This window comes from Monodelphis domestica, chromosome 3 (genome assembly GCF_027887165.1).
Source record: "Monodelphis domestica isolate mMonDom1 chromosome 3, mMonDom1.pri, whole genome shotgun sequence".
Classification (NCBI taxonomy): Eukaryota; Metazoa; Chordata; class Mammalia; order Didelphimorphia; family Didelphidae; genus Monodelphis; species Monodelphis domestica.
In genome coordinates, this window is record NC_077229.1 from 9,212,303 (window position 1) to 9,231,234 (window position 18,932).

Here is an 18,932-nt window from a genome sequence, read left to right on the forward strand (position 1 = left end):
TCCTAAGAGGATAGTGTTTGGAAGGTAAAGGAGAAAAGAATCAGCCTAAACTCTGAGAGAGCTCAGTGAAGATGCCTCACCTGAACTAGGCTACTAAGCTTCTCCTAGTATTGTATCAAGGAAACACCAAACCTGGACAAATAGCTGCTGCCACGTCAAGATGCCAAGACGCTCAGCATGCTGCCACCAGCTACCTCTCCGCACAAAGAGAGAGAGAGGAAATGACGAGGAATATATAGATGGTTTTTAATCTCACTTTCCTGCATCTCACATGTACCAATGGTAGCTTAAGCTTGACTTAGGACAACCCAGGGGTCTGTCAGTTGTTTCTGATTTGTCATTTGCTAGCACATGTCTGTCATAGGCCATCCTCTTCAATACTTAGTCCTTAAGTAGGGGTGTAGACATTCCTGTTTTGTTAGACTAAGGAGAGTGGAGTAAATCTAAAGTTCATAACACCCTATATCAAGATAAGGCCAAAATGACTATATGATTTAGACATAAAGGATGATACTATATAAGTAAATTAGTGGAAGACAGAGTAGTTTACCTGGCATATCTATGGAGAAGAGAAGAATTTATGACTAAAAGAGGTAGAGAGCATTATAATATATAAAATGAATGACTTTCATTATATTAAATTTAAAAGCTTTTGTTCAAATAAAACCCAGGTAACCAAGATTAGAAAGGAAACACAAAACTTGGGGGGAGGAGATTTTATAACAATTTTCTCTTATAAATGTATAATTTCTCAAAGTTATAGGGAACTAAGTCAAATTATAACAATACAAGTTATTCCTCAAATGACAAATGATCAAAGGACATGAACAAGCAATTCTCAGGTGAACAAATTAAAGCTATTAATAATCATATGAAAAAATGTTCTCAAATACTCTTGATTAGAGAAATGCACGTTAAAACAATTCTGAGATTCCTCCTCACATCTATCATGTGGCCAATATGGCAGTAAAGGAAACTGGTAAATGTTGGAGGAGATGTGGTAAAATTGAGACAATGCATTGTTGTCAAAGCTGTGAACTGATTCAACCATTCAACTCTTGAACTTCCCAATCTATGATCTACACTGGGGACACAAAGTATATATAAAGAACTCTCAGCCAACTGAGGGGACTCAGTTTGTTTCAGAAGGCCCTTTATAAGTGTTACTAACAACTCTGACTGCCATCAAAATTGGAGAAAAAGACTCTTGAATTCATTGCTCTCATGTAAAGCTGGTACCATCTACTGACACTAATTAACTGTATCCTGTCACTTTTATTGTACACGATTGCTTATTTGCTTTTATATTTTGTTTTGCTCTTATTTTTATTCTTATGTTTTTGTGAGAAGTTTATAGGTAAATCTAATTTATTTTACTCTTTTTAAAAAATGCTAGTCTCATTTGGTACTATTTTGTTCACAGCATGAAGCCATATTATGTTTTCCTTTTTTGTTCCTTCTTCTGTTGACTAGACTAAGGATAATGCTATTATTAGGGTCCATAGCCAAATAAGACAAACCCTTTACCAAAGAAAGGCCATTGGACTTTATGGATGCTGGGTCTGTCACCAATTCCATTGGAGCTCTGTTTCTTTCATGGGCAAACAATTCCAGTCCATGAGAATGAATCCTAGGAATTTTTGTTCCTTTTGGTCTTTGCCTTTGTTGTTGTATTAAAGTCTATGCCACACTTTCACCACGAGAAAAACCCATGTACACACATACTGAAGATCATGACTATATTAGAGATATAATAGACTTAACTTTTAAGTAATATCTGTAATTTTATGAATATGTTTCATTACATTGTTTAATGGGGTATGGTTTATAATCTTTTATTTTTTCTTTCTCATTAAAGTATGAATTTTTTAAACTTCATTTTATGAAATTATAACTGATATTTGTTATTGAAGAATGAGTTTACAATGTCTAACAGCTCTGACATTGTTGCATACTCCAAAGCTTAGACTATTAAAATATGCCATTGATTATTAAATCTTATTGGACTATAGCTGATGTTTGAGTCTGAAAACTACAAATGGAGTAGTAACAAGCCACTATTCAGTACTGATAAGCAGATGATCGGGAATATCAACAACCCCTATGGGAATGATAAATGTCAGTTCCAAAATGGGGGAGCTGTCTCAGAGGACAACCAGAGAAGTGATGGTTCAGCAAAGTTATGAGCTTAGTCTTCTCTATTTCAGCTTATGACATGAGACTGAAGGATATCACTCTTTTGATCTAACCCTGGCTTGTTATCCCTTTTGATGGAGTAGAAATCAGATTAGGGGGACCACATTCCTCTTTTTGTCAGACTTCTGTTTTCTTTTTTCTTTGACATTGTAATTTTCTTTAATCACAGCAGATGGTGAGTAACTGCAGTATTGCTGTACCTGACTTACATGCTTGTGGGAAATAACTACCTCAATTAGACCTTGAATATATGTCAGGGACTTGTTATGATTTTAATTGATCTAGTTATATATTTTTCTCTTTTCATATTTTTTTGGGAGATGTGATCCATATAGTATTTAATGCATTCTTAAGTCAGTAACCTCATAGCCTGCCATACATCCTTTACCAAGTCTATTGTTATTATAAAGGAATATTCACTGTGTTAGAATATTGATTTGTATTATCATCAGGTTATGTTGGGATTAGATCCTGGGCATTATCTCATCCTCTTGAAGAGGGATTGGGACATTATCCTAAAGGTTCATACACTAAGATCATTTTAAAGCAATTTTAGAGATTTCACCAATAACCTGGACCAGAAAAGCATGTCTACAGAAGAAGATACTGTAAGGACCATCGTGACTCCAGAAGGACTAAAAAGATGAGAACAATAGAGGATTTCTCCAGAAATTAAACACTAGATCACGAGACTGAGTGAACCTTTGGATATCATGAACTGAACTGTGAGGGGTTGAGTCTTCCCTTCACTTTTATTCTTGATTGTAAAATACATATGCCAAAAAAAAGGGGGGGGGAATGCCCCCTAATGGCTCCATGTCAATGTGCCTTTCGGGAATAGAGATTGCATAGATTCCTCTCAGGAAACTACATCTGGCTGAGGAGATAAGTGATGTGTAGAAACTGAAACTTAAGAGCAGTATATAACCTTTTCATCCTGATTTGAAGAAAAACATTATGCAGATAGGATTGAAATAATCCTTGTTTTGATTGGTTAAATCTTGCCTGAATAATTAGGGTAATTGGGTTTGTAAATTACACATTCCAATCAGCTGGCTTCCCTGTATAGATTGTAACTCTCTAGTGACCAGTCAATGATGAATGAGGGGAGGGACCATCTTTGTGTCAGGGACCAGAAAAGGGGGAATCTGTTGGCCTCCATTCTTTCAAACTTGCTTACTTGTGGTAACATTTGTAACACTGGCTGGAAATAAAAGAGACTTTGACACAATGACACCAAGCTCAAGATTCTTTGAGTAGGTGGTAGTTCCTTTCAAATGGGGGCTCTTCTGGAATCTGAAGGGGACTCAAGAACTTCCCTGGTTCCAGCATCAATCCTCAGGATGTCACACTGAATTATTACTGGTAGCCAATTGACTGTTGGAGTTTGAAGATCCTAACTTCTGATGAAATCCAAGGGGCTCAGCATAAGCATTTCAAATGTTGCAGGGAAGAAAGACAAGCACACCTGGAGAGAATCTGATTTATCTGAGGTGATCACATGAGTCTGTGCACACTGATCAAGGTAAGAAAAGGCCATTAAGTGATGCTCAGGTGGTCACAGGTGGAACAGTTAAAGTCTTAGGCCTACCCTGGACTGGAATCTAGATTTAGAGATTGCTGATTAGGATCTGATGAGGTTTTCAGAAATAGCCCTCTAGAAACTGGCTAAATAATTGAGATGAATTGAACTGGCTGTAGAATGGTGCAGGGGCAGGTATCCCTGGAGCTACTGCCTGAAACCTGAAGCCAGAACTATAAAACTCCTCTACTACCCTCTCCTCTTCCTTTCTGCACCAGGAAGACAGGGAAGTCTAGAGCAAAGAAATGATCCTCAGAGTTCAGTGTCTTTATCTGATCGATGTGTCTGTTTGTGTCTCTGCATGCAAGTTTATTTCTGCCTGGGGAAACAGCCACTGATACTTTTTCTGAGAGACAGTAAATTAGGCAAGTAGGACTTGAGAGAGTATTAGCTGTTTTGTGTCTGTCTTTGTAAATCTAATTTTTTGTATGTTTGTGCACACAAGTTAGGATTTTTAAAAAGAAAAAAACAAACCTCTGTGTGATTCATATGTTAGAACTTTTTCTGACTCTCCCTCCTTGTATTCCTGAATGCTGGGGATGTTTGGAGGACAAGAGAGTGAGATAAGCAGTTAAAAAGAACTTATGTGTGACGCTATAAATCCCTAACCTATCCATTAGCTGATTTTTCTAAAATTAGAGGTAGCCGTAGTGAGTTTTGAATTGATAGTCCTTAAACTCTAAGTTATAAGAAATCAGTTCAATAGGAAAAATAAAGACTATCCCTCAGAATGTTGGAGTTATTGTTTCAACAGCCAAGAAAGCAAGGTCATTCCTCTGATTAAGCAGAGTGAACTTGGAAGAAATGTTCAAGAAAAGCTTCTGTATGTTGGGGGTTTAAATGAAAGGTAAATAAGTTATTAAGATACTTAATTAGTGCAAGAATGTTGTTCTGAAAACTTCTCGGGATTGCATTATTTTATTTTATTTGGCAAGTAATAAATGTATGCTTTATTTTGTCTGTGAAACTCCTTAGAACCTTCTTAAAATGCTTCCTTGTAAGATCTAGCCAGCTCCTAGATTCAAATTGTGACATTCTGAAGTTTGCTATTTGAAAAACTCAAACCTTCCTAGTAAAACAATCAACCTGCTGATCAGAGATGTAGTCAAAGCCATCATTCTAGACACCAAGCAAGTTCTGTTATGAGAAGAGAGAAAAAAGTTTGTTTTGACATTAGCAGGCAGCTAACAAGTAAGTAAAATGAATGAGAAGGAAGAGCCAATTAAGCACTAAGATTTTTCCCTGTCAAGAAAAAGTGTTCACAAATTCTTTTACATATTTAAAATACTCACTTTAAAAAGGAGAAAGTTTTAAATTTGTCGATTTAAGATGGTTGACAATACTATTGAGATATATACTTTTAAATGTCAAATGATGAATGACTGGAATGTGAGGACCAAGTCTAGAATCAATTCCCACTGTTTCAGCCATGGAGAGAGTGTCAGTTTACAAGGATGCTAGCTCCGTATAATAGAGAGATAGTGACAGAGAAAGAGAGAAAGAAAAAGAGCAGGCACCTGCATGGCTAGAAAGAGATCCCAAACAGGAATCACACTGCACTGTTATTGAAAGCTATACCTTTATTATGACAAAGAGAAAGATTTTTGTAGTAAATAGTGTACTAAGCATTACATCATTTTTAGAAGGTATTATTTTCCCACAGAATATAGTTCATGAAAAGACTTTATCCAAAACATTTCTAGGGCTCCTCTTACAAATCCAAGCAATTGAAGAGGGGTAACAAATTATCTATTCTGAGTAACTTGGGGAAAGGAAAAAAATCTGGGGTCATTTGGTCATGATATTACAAAGGCTTCTTTGGTCATCAAAATAATGAACAGCTCAAGGATTATTATGATCATATATGGAGAAACTTAACAGGAGATCTCTTTATCTGAGTTTCAGCCAGACAATACTTTTGAGCTGCTAAATTGAGATTGGCCTTGCCAGGAAATCCCAGGGAGACTTACAAACATGTCTTTTATGTCTGCTTTCTTCGGTGGATCTAATTTGTCTTAGGTTCTTCCATATTTAAAGAAAAGAATTATTTAATTATATGAATGTGAAAACCAATATAATTGCTTGAGTTTGTAGAACTCATTGTCCCTAGAAATCTTGGAAGTATTTAAGTATTTAACTGGACAAATTCAAAAGTAAAAATAATACTTAGCAGAGTGAAATGTATTTGAATTGTGGTGGTGGTGGGGAGTAAAGTAGAAGAAGGTATGAGAAGTATTGGATCTGATTATGAAAGAAATGAGACATGCAGTTTTGGTAAGGGATTTTAAATCCAAAAGAGGGATGTTTAGAAAGTTTCAAATATGTAGAAATGAGAAGAGTGAAGAAAGTTAAAAGAAAGTTGTGTTCTGTTTGCATTAATTGGGTAAACAGAGGTTATGAAAGTAAAAGATACAAGGGGCAGCTGGGTGGCTCAGTGGAAGGAGTGCCAGGCCAAGAGACAGGAGGTCCTGGGTTCAAATATGGCCTCAGACACTTCCAAGCTGTGTGACCCTGGGCAAGTCACTTAAACTCCATTGCCTAGCCCTTACCACTCTTCTGCCTTAGAACCAATATACAGTATTGATTCTAAGATGGAAGGTAAGAATTTATTTTTAAAAAGAAAAAGAAAGAAAGTAAAAGATACATAAAAATGCTATAATGGCAAAAGCATATAGAAGAAAGTAAGAGGATTGTTGGATTAGAATATGAAAGAAACAGGTTGTTAAGGAAATTTAATAAAAGTCCATTTAAAAGTTATAGGTCTTTTAATTAAAGGCCATTGGAAGGAATGTAATATATAAGTTTCAAGTATGTAAAAATGTGAGGAGAGACGGCAAAAAGAAAATTGCAATCTGCTTTGAACAGAGGGTTTGAAGAAAAAAGAGTGAATGATTTGATGTTAACAAGTTTAAGCTATTATCAATGTTTTAAGCAACAAAGAGCATTTTCTTGCTGATAATTCCTTGCTTAAATACCCTGCTTTATAGGACTTATTCAAAGAACAGTTGAGAATATGCAGCTACTAGTAACTAAACAGTCAGATAACAAGAATGAACAAATTATTATGGTTCTGAGAAAGGTGATATCTTTAGACTCTGGGGGTCAATACTTAGACTTCAAGGTAGAGTCAGAAGAAATTTATAATAAATGGAGTGAGAGTTCAATTAGAAAATAGAAAAAGGAGGGATTATGGGAAATAGAGATAGCATGGACTTCTCTCAGGGAAGTACACCTGACTGACAAGATAAGGAGTGACAGATAAGTGATATGTATAAACTGAAATTTAAGAGCAGTATATAACCTTCTCATCCTCTGATTGGTTGAAGAAAAACATCATGCAGATAGAATTGTTTTGATTAATTATATCTATCATATCTAACTTATCTAAAATTTTATCCCTCTCCTTGATTTACCTATTTATTTTTTTGGTTAGATTTATCTAGTTTTGAGAATGGGGCATTTAAAGTTCCCCAGTGTTATAATTTTCTTACCTATTTTGAACTGGAACTCCTTTAGATTTTTCTTTAAAAAGCTGAATGCTATAATGTTTGGTGCATCATTATTTTTAAAAAGAGAAAGAAAATGCTACATTATCTATGATACTTTTTGACATAATGTAGTTTCCCTGTTTAAATATTTTAATAAGATCTCTTTAACTTTTATCTTTATCTGAGATTATTAACATTACTTTTGTGTTTTTGTCAGCTGAAGGAAAATATATTCCACCCCTATATTTTTACCATAAATATATCTCCCACTTAAAGATGTGTTTCTTGGAAGCAACATAATGTTGGGTTTTGATTTTTCAATCATTCTCCTGTTTCCATTTTGTGGATGAATTAAAAAGGATTAAAGTAGGCAGTGAAGAAATTAAACTATGACTTTTCAGATAATGTAGTGGTATGCTTAGAGGAACTGAGAAAATCAACTAAAAGTCTAGTGGAAATATTTAATAATTTTAGCAAAGTTGCAGGATACAAATCAAATCCACACAAACCATTAGCATTTCTATTTATTTCCAATAAAAATCAGCAGCAAGAGTGAGGAAGAGAAACTCCATTTAAAATCACACTAGGTAATATAAAATATTTGGGAATTCATCTGCCAAGACAAACTCAGGAATTATATGAATACAACTATAAAACCCTTTTCATACAAATAAAACTAAATATAAACAATTGGAAAAACATGAATTGCTCATAGGTAGGACTAGCTAATATAGTAAAAATGACAATCCTACCTAAACTAATTTACATATTCTGTGCCATGCCCATCAAACTACCAAAATACTTTTTTATAGAATTAGAAAAAATTATAACAAAGTTCATTTGAAGAAGACAAGATTAAGAATACCAAAGGAACTAATGAAAAAATGTGTGAAGGATGGAGGTCTAGTAGCACCAGATCTTAAACAGTACTATAAAACAGTGATCATAAAAGCAATATGGTATTGGCTAAGAGATAGAAGGGTGGATCAATGGAATAAACTTGGGATAAATAACCTCAGCAAGATAATGTTCGAAAAACCCAAAGATCCCAGATTTGGGGGCAAGAACCAACTATTTAACAAAAACTGCAGGGAAAATTGGAAAACAGTATGTGAGAGATTAGGTTTAGATCAACATCTCACACCCTACACAAAGATAAATTCAGACTGGGTAAATGACTTAAACATAAAGAGGGAAATTATAAGTAAATTAGATAAACATAGAATAGTACACTTTTCAGATCTATGGGAAAGGAAGAAATTTAAAAGACCAAGCAAGAGATAGAGAACATTACAAAATGTAAAATGAGAGATTTTTATTATATTAAAAAACAAACAAAACCAATGCAACCAAAATTAGAAGTAAACAAACTGGAAAAACGATTTTATAATAAAAGCCTCTGACAAAGGTGTGATTTCTCAAACATATAAAGAACTAAGTCCAATTTACAAAAAATCAAGCCATTCCCCAATTGACTAAGGGATAAGAATAAGCAGTTTTCATATGAAGAAATCAAAACTATCAATAACCACATGAAAAGTGTTCTAAATACCTCCTAATTAGAAAAATACAAATCAGAACAACTCTGAGGTACCTCCTCACATCTAGAAGACTGGTCAATATGACAGCAAAGTAAAATAATAAATGTTGAAGGGGATGAGGCAAAAATCGGGACACCAATGCTTTGCTGGTGAAGTTGTGAATTGATCCAACTATTCTGGAAAGCAATTTGGAATTATGCCCTACGGGCTTTAAAGAATGCATACCCTTTGATCCAGCTATACCATTACTGGGTTTGTACCCCAAAGAGATAATAAAGAAAAACTTCACAAAAGTATTTATTGCCATACTTTTTATAGTGGCAAAAAATTAGAAACTGAGGGGGTGACCATTGAGTAGGGAATAATTGAACAAATTATGGTAACTGTTGGTGATGGCATACTATTGTATTGTAAGGAATAATGAACTGGAGGAATTCTATGCGAACCAGAAAGACTTCTAGAAAGTGATGCAGAGTGAAAGGAGCAAAACCAGGAGAACATTGTACTCAGAAAGTGATACACTATGAGACAATCGAATGCAATATACTTTTCTACTAGTAGCAATGCAATGAACCAGGACAATCCTGAGGGACTTGTGAAAAAGAACACTATCCACATCAAGAGAAAGAACCATGGAAGTAGAAATGCAGAAGAAAAACATATGATTGATTTTGTGGTTTGGTGGATATATGGCTAGGGTTTGGGTTTTAGATGAGCACTATTACAAATATTAATAATATGGAAATAGGTTTTGAACAATGGCATGTGTATAACCCAATGAAATTATTTGTCAGCTCCAAAAGTGGAGAGGGAAGAGGGAAGGAAAGAACATGAATCTTGTAATCATGGAAATATATTCTGAATAAAAATTAAAAAATAAAAAACAATGTAAATAAAATCAGGTAATTCTTAAATCTGACAACTTTTATTTTAACACAAGAAAGTTTAAGGATAGTTTGTCCTTTTTAAAATTTGCGCAATAATACCAAAAATGCAAATGCTAAAATTCCCCATGTTTCTTTCACATCCAGATCAGCTATGGGCATTTTGATTCCATCTTGAGTGACAAGGCCCAGTTTCCTTATCTCTACCAGCTGGCCAACAAAGACTCCTCCCTACACAGGGGTGTGGTCCAATTAATGGTACATTTTGAATGGACATGGGTAGGTCTCATAACCACAGATGATATGAGAGGGGAGGAATTCCTTTGGAAATTAAGAGGGGACATGGTCAAGCATGGCATCTGTCTAGCATTCACAGAAAAGATTGCAGTCAGTGAAAGAAGATATGGAGAATCTCAGGATATGTTCTTGACACGTATCATAGAATCCTCTGTCAGAGTCATCATCATTCATGGTGACACAGATTCACTCATGATCTTTAGATATTCACAGCCTCTTCATGTCTACATATGGAAGGTCTGGATCACCACATCTCATTGGGACATCACCATGAGACCCTACTTGAGGGATGGCTACAATTTCCATGGAGCTCTTTCATTTTCACACATTACAAATGAGATTCCTGGCTTCAAGTCCTTTCTCAGGACAGTAAAGCCTGCCAAATACCCAGAGGATATTTTACTTAAGGAGTTTTGGTCTTCAGCATTCAAGGACGAAGAGAAATCTGAAAAGCGGGAACAGACAGAATGTTCACCAAATGCCTCTTTGGAAGCTCTACCTCTGTATACCTTTGACATGACCATGTCTAGTCTGAGTTACACCATCTATAATGCTGTATATGCTGTGGCCTGGGCCCTCCATGAAATGCTCCTAGTGACATCAGAGGAAGAATCTATAAGAGATGGAGAAAGCCGAGCTCCTCAGCCATGGCAGGTAACATTAAGTGCCTTCTATGTGCCAGTTACAGTGGTAGCTACTAGAGATATACCAGTGCATCAAGGTCCTGTCATTTCATCAATATGGAAACTTCCCCCAAAAGGAAGTTTGCAACTTACCCATAACATATAGTCTTAGAATTTCCCAAGAGATGACCCAGTATGGCTCAGGACATACAAGATGTCTGCATCCAATCTAGAAGTAAATGAAACTCTCTGAATATTTATGAATGTTAACAACATTGTCAGATTTTTCAACCTATTATCAAAGCCCTGCCCCTCTAGGGTCACAGACAGTTCCACCATGAGTTAATGTGCTTTCTTCAAACTGAAGTTCCCTTCTCAGCTTTACAAGATGTAATGAGGACCTACAGAGATTTTGAATTTTGCTTTAGGAACATGATGGTCCTATGGCTAATGACTATATATGTAGCTAGCGTTTCTTTTGCACTTTCAGATTTGCAAAGAAATTAATATATGTTATCTCATTTTTTCCTTCCAATAACATTATGAGGTAAGAGTTACTATTATCCCCATTCTACAGATGAAGAAAGTGAAACCCAGAGATATTGTATCTTTCTCAGAGTCACACACCAAGAAAGCATCTGCAAATTCAAAATCAACTTTTACTAACACAAAAGCCAGGAATCTCTTCTGTAGGTGCCCTTAGGGGATGAAATCTCTCAGAGAACCATCAACTTTCTTTCTGAGAAATTGTAACAATTTACCTTGACGTCACTGGAAAATCAGGTTGATCAGTACAAGACAATTCTATTCAAGGGTTATTGAAAAGCTCCACTAGCCAATAGAGGGGATGACTTTATTATTAGAACTTCGGTCAGCAGCATTCACTTCACTTCACTAAAAAGATCTCCATGCCCATCCTCTGTCAGAAACATAACGAGCACACACATACATAGAGATGTGCACACTTCATCCATGAGTCAAGTTTTCTCCATAACAATGGATGAGCTAACTCTAGAAGTAAGAGGGTGTGGGAACTTTGGGACTTTTTAACCTGGCTAGAGGGATGTTCTGAGCATTATGTGAAGGACTGGGTGAATCTTCCTTGCTCAGAATTCAATTTATATAATTTAAGAAACAGGTCATTTAACAAACATTTATAGAGCAGGTACTACTGTAAATAAAAATCACTGTTCTTGGTGCTGAATATGAAAGTATCCCCATAGAATATAGGATCTACTTTTCAGAGGTGTCATGAAGAATTCAGGATATTTCTTATCCCATCAAACAAAAGCACGTATGTCCTGCTTTGGTAAAATCCTTGTCCTTGGGCACCTGGAAGTGACTGATATTTCTCTTCCCTTTCAGCTCCACTCCTTTCTGAAGAAAACCCAGTTTAACAACAGTGCTGGTCACCAGCTGTCTTTAGATGGCACAGGAAGTTCTGAGGCTCAATATGACATTATGAACTTTTTGTTCTTTCCTAATGAAACTGAAGCCCTGGTGAAAGTGGGGCAGTTTATCTCCAATGTTCCCCCTGGCCAAGGTTTCCTCATTCATAAGGAGGCCATAATATGGAGCTGGATGGATTCAGAGGTCTGAGATAATTTCAGGGTTAATTTGCAGCTTCCAAACATGAAAATACATCTTGAGTCATCTACATAAGGAACTTTTAAAATGTTAAAATACTACATAAATGTTAGTTAATTTTACTAATTCATGCAGGGCAATATTTTGATAAAGAAAACCTTCCTCTGCTCCCTCTCTCCCTTTCTGTCCTAGAAAATTCAGGATGAAATCAGGAAAACATGTAATGCCCAGTGGATTTACGCGTCGGCTATGGGGGGTGGGGGGGAGGAAAAGAAAATGATCTATGTCTTTAATGAATAATGCTTGGAAATGATCAAATAAAATATTAGAAAAAGAAAATTCAGGATGAATAATAAGTAACAAGTCATATTGATATTCCCACATTGTGCAATATTTGATATACTGCATTATGTCAAAAGATTTTGTTGACGTGACCTCACCTAAAGCAAAATCATCCTGAAGTTCTCCATAATGAAACCAAACAATCGATTATTTCTTATTTAATTTTAAATTATTCACTTTATAAAATTAGCTGCATTTTTGAAAATCCCAAAGTCATAATCTCAAATTATAGTTGCCAAATTAGTGTGAAATTTACTCTTTACTTTCCATTAAAAATTAATTGCACATCTTTCAACTCTCTATGAGTTACCTCTTAGACAAATTAAATATGGATTTTTAGGTCTGTAATCTGCATTTCTTTCACAAATAAGAATTGTTTAAAAGAATAAGATTACATTTGGAATTAGAGAATATATGAGAGGGACTTTTGAGGTCAAACACCTATTCCAGATGAATCTTAAACCTAAGACAGAGGAGCAGCTAAGAAAAAGTTAGATAGCTATTGAGGGGAATAAAAATTATATCTCTTAAATACAGGTCTACTGAACATTCAATTAATGTTTTCTTTGGTTTATGGACCAGAGAGAAATCTTACAGCCATGCTATAAAAATAAGGTTTGCTTGCCTATCTCCAAAATTATATCATAAATTCTAACAAAATAACCTACTTTACCCTCTGTTGGTATGACCCAGACCCTTCTAGTACTTTTTTCTCTCATCTCTGTTCAGGTTCCCCTTGCTGTGTGCACTAATAGCTGTGGCCCTGGATTCAGGAAAACCCCAAGAGATGAAGAGCCCATCTGCTGCTTTGACTGTTCTCCATGCCCAGAGTGGGAGATTTCCAATCAAATGAGTAAGTATTTGCTATGCCCTACCCTGTCAAATCCACTGAAAACAATCCAGTGGTCTTGGGCCCTTGGTGTCACATACAATTCAAAGGAATACTACTGAGAGCATAGCAAGGAATGAAGCACAGAAAGGGACTGATTTGGTTTTCTTTCTGTGGGGATCTCATGTCCTTGGTCTCTTTAAGGTGCTGAACCATGGCATGGGGATGACTATCAGAGGGTTGAATATGTAGGATCATAGATATGGAGCTATAAGAAAACTCAGGAGTCATCTAGTTCAGGGATGGCAAACCTTGGGCACAGATGCAAAAGATAGTACACAGAGTGCTGCTCTCTGTGGGCGTGTGACAGTCTCGTTTATTACTAGAAAGGCAGTGGGACACGGTTGGAGCTGCTCCCCTCCCTTTCTCCACTGAGTGAGAGGATCCTTTTTCATATCACCCACCCCTCTGCCCAACAGCCCAATAAGAGCACACAGGAGGTGAGGTGAGCAGCTCACAAGCAGCAGAGCTGAAGGGGAACAGAGTGCTCCGGCCCCTCCCCCTCTCTAACCAGGCTGAAAATATTCCTCATTTCACCTGCCCTCCACACAGTAGCCTATTGGGATCACTTCTTCCCTCCCTTATGTGTGTAGTGGGGCAGGGCATGACTGGCACTTAGTTGGAGGGAGGGGCATGGAATTTGGTCTGGGGCAGGGAAGGCAGAGCACTAGGTCTGGGGAGTGGGGTGGAGTTGGGGGTGGGGACTGGCACTCAGTCTCAAGGTTCAACCTCAATGATCACTTTCACTTTTTCCCACTATACTTTGGTATTGTAAAGAGAGCACCAGACCTGAAGTCAGGAAAACTTTAATTTCCACTTCATACATTTAATAGCTGTGGGAACCTCTTTGTTACATAACTTTCTATGGGTCTCAGTTTCTCCTTCTTTGGAAAATGATACAATTAGATCAGATGGCCTAAAAGGTCATTTCCAATTTGATTCCTATGATCTTTGAAAGGCAAAGTGGCTCAATGAATGCAACAGTAATTATTTTTGGTGGCTCTTTTTGTAGTGGCAAAAAATCGGAAACTAAGGGATTGTCCATCATTTGGGAAATAGATGAAAAAGTTGTGGTATATTGGTGTGATGGAATACTATTGTGCCATAAGGGCTAATGAACAGAATGAGTTCAGAAAAACCTGGAAAGGCTTATATGAACTAATGTAAAGGAAAGTATGTAGAGCCAGGAAAACGGTGTCTACACCCAGAGGAGTATTATTAGAAAGTGATCAGTTTTGAAGGACTAAACCAGTATCAGCAAAGCAAGTCCACAAGACAACTGCAAGAGACTCATGAAAAAAATACTATCCAAGTCAAAGAAGGAACTGTTGGAATCTGAGTTCAGATGAAAGCATGCCATCTTCCATTTTCCTTCACATTAATTCATGAGATTTCTATTGTGTTGGTCATATGTGACATCTATCTAGACATGAGCAATATGGAAACATGTATTGCATGAATGGATATAAACTATATCAAATTATTCACCACCTCAAGGAGGGTGAAAACATCAATTTCAAAATATAAAAAAAAATTGTCAAAATGGTTGCTAAAACAAAAACTAAAAAATAAATAAATAAATACATTTTTAAGGGCACGCATTTTGCTTTCTGTTGAAATGGAAAGGTCCATATACTTTACTAATTGACAAAAGTCAGAAAGAAAATTTAAAAAGTTTGAAATATAGTTGAGGAAGATACTTTCCATGTAGACATTGATACAAGGAAGCAACCACTTGGCATTAGACGTCTTTTCAAGGCTCTGGAAGAAAAGGAAAAAGTCAGCACCAGAGAAAACTGGTTCTTACCACAAAGGTTTGGGTTGCAAAGAAGATGATATGAAGAGAGAAAGAGTAAAGCCTCAGAGTACTGGATATGCAAATAGCCTTGGCCACTCCTTTTCCCTACTTATTTGCCAAACTAACATAATATTCCAAGATTGGGTGTCTTGTGTGTTTGTAGGAAAGCAGGACACAGTTTTCTGAGGGGGAATAACTTTAAAAAAAATTTTTTTACAATTCTTTTTAATTAAAAAAAAAAGCTTTCTATGAGCTATTTTTTTTAACCCTTACCTTCCATCTTGGAGTCAATACTGTGTATTGGCTCCAAGGCAGAAGAGTGGTAAGGGCTAGGCAACGGGGGTCAAGTGACTTACCTAGGGTCACACAGCTGGGAAGTATCTAAGGCCACATTTGAACCCAGGACCTCCCGTGTCTAGGGCTAGCTCTCAATACACTGAGCTACCCAGCTGCCCCCTATGAGCTGATTTTAAGAGGAAGGGTATTAGTAGAGCCCAATGAACTATGGCTTTAAAGCAGGACCAGATCCTGACACACACCACCCATTGAATCTGAGAATAATCAAATGCGTTCTTACAATTCAATAGTGAAGGGTAAAGATAAGGTGGGAAACTTGGTGGCACAACAGATAGAGTTCTGTAACTGGAGGAAGGAAGCCCTGAGTTCAAATACAGCTTCAGAGGCTTACAAGTTGTATGAGTCTAAGCAAGTCACTGAACTTATACTTGCCTGAGTTTCCTCCTCCTTAAAATGGGAACACTAATAGCACCTACCTCTCAAGGTTCTTGTGAGGTTCAAAGTAGATCATCATTGCAAACCACTGGGTACAGTCCCTCCCCATAGTAGGTACTATATAAATATTAGCAATTGTTATGAATGCTGATGGGGGAAGTAGCAATGAATATACATGCAATCTGAGCATAGATAGACCGAGGAATAATTGGCTTCACTTGGGAAAGAGAAATATTGAGAAATAATGTGATCTAATTGTTCCACATTATAAAGGGTATTGACCCAGTACAAGAAGGCTTGATCAGCTTCAGTGACCACCACTGTTATTGTCTAACAGTGATGAGGGACACATAGCAAAGCATGAGGGACACATCGCACCCCTTGGAGTCAAAAGGACTGAGCAGGTCTATTGTGTCTGTTTTCTGGGTCTGGACATATGGAAAAGTTATTCAACATAAAAGATGAGATGTTTCTTGTTCCCAACAGATATGAAGCTTTGTACAAAGTGCCCAGAAGATGAGTATCCAAATAAGGAGAGAAACTATTGCCTCCCCAAAGTCATTTCTTTTCTGGATATCAAAGAACCTCTGGGAATGGCTCTCGCCTGTATAGCTCTTTCCTTCTCTGTGCTGACAGCTCTGATTCTCTGGGTGTTTGTGAAGTTTTGTGATACCCCCATAGTCAAAGCCAATAACAGGGCCCTCAGCTATACTCTCCTCATCTCCCTCACCTTCTGTTTCCTCTGCTCCCTGCTCTTCATTGGCCGTCCCACTGTTGCCACCTGCCTCCTCCGACAAACTACATTTGGGCTTGTGTTCACTGTGGCTGTTTCTTGCATTTTAGCAAAAACCATCACGGTCATTCTGGCCTTCAAGGTCACAATACCAGGAAGGAGAAAAATGATTTGGCTGCAACCTGGAGTATCCAACTGTGTTGTTGTTCTTTGCTCTGGGATCCAAGTGATTCTTTGTGGTATCTGGCTGGGAATCTCACCTCCCTTTCCAGACATAAACACACATTCCCAACCTGATCAGATCATCATTGAATGTAATGAAGGCTCTGTTCTTGGTTTCTACTGTGTCTTGGGCTACATGGGCTTCCTAGCCTTGGGGAGCTTCACGGTGGCTTTCTTGGCCAGGAGCCTGCCTGACACCTTCAATGAAGCCAGGTTCATCACCTTCAGCATGCTGGTGTTCTGCAGTGTGTGGGTCTCCTTCCTGCCCACCTACCAGAGCACCAAGGGCAAAGCCATGGTGGTGGTGGAGATCTTCTCCATCCTGGCCTCCAGTGCTGGCTTACTGGGCTGCATCTTTATTCCCAAGTGTTATGTGATCTTGCTGAGGTCGGACGAGAACACTAAGGAATGCATAAGAAATAAATCAGGCCACAATAATGGGAAGCATTCAGGAACATTGACTCAGAATTCCTTCACAAGAAGGAAGAGATAGCTGAGAAATGGCCTGAATCATTCTGGGTTGTCTCTATTTCACTGAGTGGATAACACTCAATACTGGCTTACTTGGCACATTCCATTTTTGCTTACAGACAACTTTTCTAGTTTTGTCAATGATAGTGCCTTCTTAAATCTTTTTATCTCATGCTTTTGATATATTCTTTCTCTTTTTAAATGTTCTGTCTTTTTACTCCATTTGTAATACTCATTTGAGTATTCTTGATATCATTCCCCTATTTTTTTTAGCCACCATCATTTTTTAGATCCTACACACGTCCAGCCTGGATGACTCGCTCAAGCAGTTCATCAATGAATAAATATTTATTTTTGTTCAGTCATTTCAATGGCTTTTGACTCTTAATGACCCAATTGGGGTTTTCTTGATACTGAAGTAGTTGAAATTTCGTTCTACAGCTCATTTTATAAATGAGGAAATTGAAAGAAAAAGGGTTAATTAACTTGCCCAGAATCCCCACCTAAAAGTATTAGAGGCCATATTTAAACTTAGGGAGATGAGTCTTCCTGACTCAAGAATTGGCTTTCTATCCACTATGAACCATTTGTTAAGTCAATATAAAATTCTCAAAGAAAAACTTTATTAAGAAACTTTTATAATTCCAGGTTATTGTGTTAAGTGCTGGAGATAGAAAAAGAGATAAAGAGACAATCACTATCCTCAAAGATATCACAATCTAATGGGAGAGAGAACAAACAAATGAATAAATCCAAACAAGCTATCAATAGGTTAAATAAAAAGTTATCTAAACAGAATTAAGAAAGTCTTTCCATACAAGGTGAGATTTTACTTGGGATTTAAAGCAAGGTAAAAAAGTTAAAGGGAGATGTTGCAAAGGTAAAATGGTTAGGTCTTGAAAGCAGTTTGGATCTGGGATTTCAGAGATAGTAAGGAGTCCAAGAGAGTTATTCCTAGGTTAAAAGTCTAAGAGACTGGAAGGATTTCTCTAATTAAACTCTAGAAAATAAAATGAGAGAGAGTTCACAAAGGGTATAACAAAAAATTCCTTTATTCCACTGGAAGAAGGAAAACATGATATAGGTGTTGGAGTCTAGTCTAGTACCAAGCCTGAGGCTGTTTAATCTTTTTAAAAAATATTTCCAGATTACATGTTGATACAATATTTTTTCTTTATTTTCCAATCCTTAACTTCTATCTTAGAAGACAGATGAGGGATAGGCAATGGAGGTTAAGTGATTTGTACAGGGTCACAGATAAGATTTTATCCCAGGACCTCCCAACTCTAGATCTTGTTCTCTATACACTGAGCCACCTAGCTACCCCTGATACAATTTTTAATCATCTTTTTTTCTCACATCTTATGATCCATGTTCTCTTCCTCCCACCCATTCATCCCCTATCCCCAGGACAGCAAGTAATATGGTATAGATTGTATATGTGTTACTACACATTGCATATTTCCATGTTCATCATGTTGTGAAAGAAGACACAAAACTTACAGTAGTTTCTTTATTTGTAAAATGGGCTGGAGAATGAAATTGGG

General features: G+C 36.9%; 1 protein-coding gene across 2 annotated transcripts in view; it reads left to right on the top strand.

Annotated features, from left to right (window-relative positions):
* VN2R541 (vomeronasal 2 receptor 541) overlaps positions 1-17,407 on the top strand; it is a 32,850-nt gene extending 15,443 nt beyond the window's left edge. For both annotated transcript variants that reach the window (XM_007490575.2, NM_001099543.1), the window contains 4 exons: positions 9,839-10,642; positions 11,977-12,204; positions 13,270-13,393; positions 16,446-17,407. In XM_007490575.2, the coding sequence (XP_007490637.1) occupies positions 9,839-10,642; positions 11,977-12,204; positions 13,270-13,393; positions 16,446-17,407 (2,118 nt within the window). The remainder of the gene's footprint in view (positions 1-9,838; positions 10,643-11,976; positions 12,205-13,269; positions 13,394-16,445) is intronic.
* Positions 17,408-18,932: the final 1,525 nt, after the last annotated feature.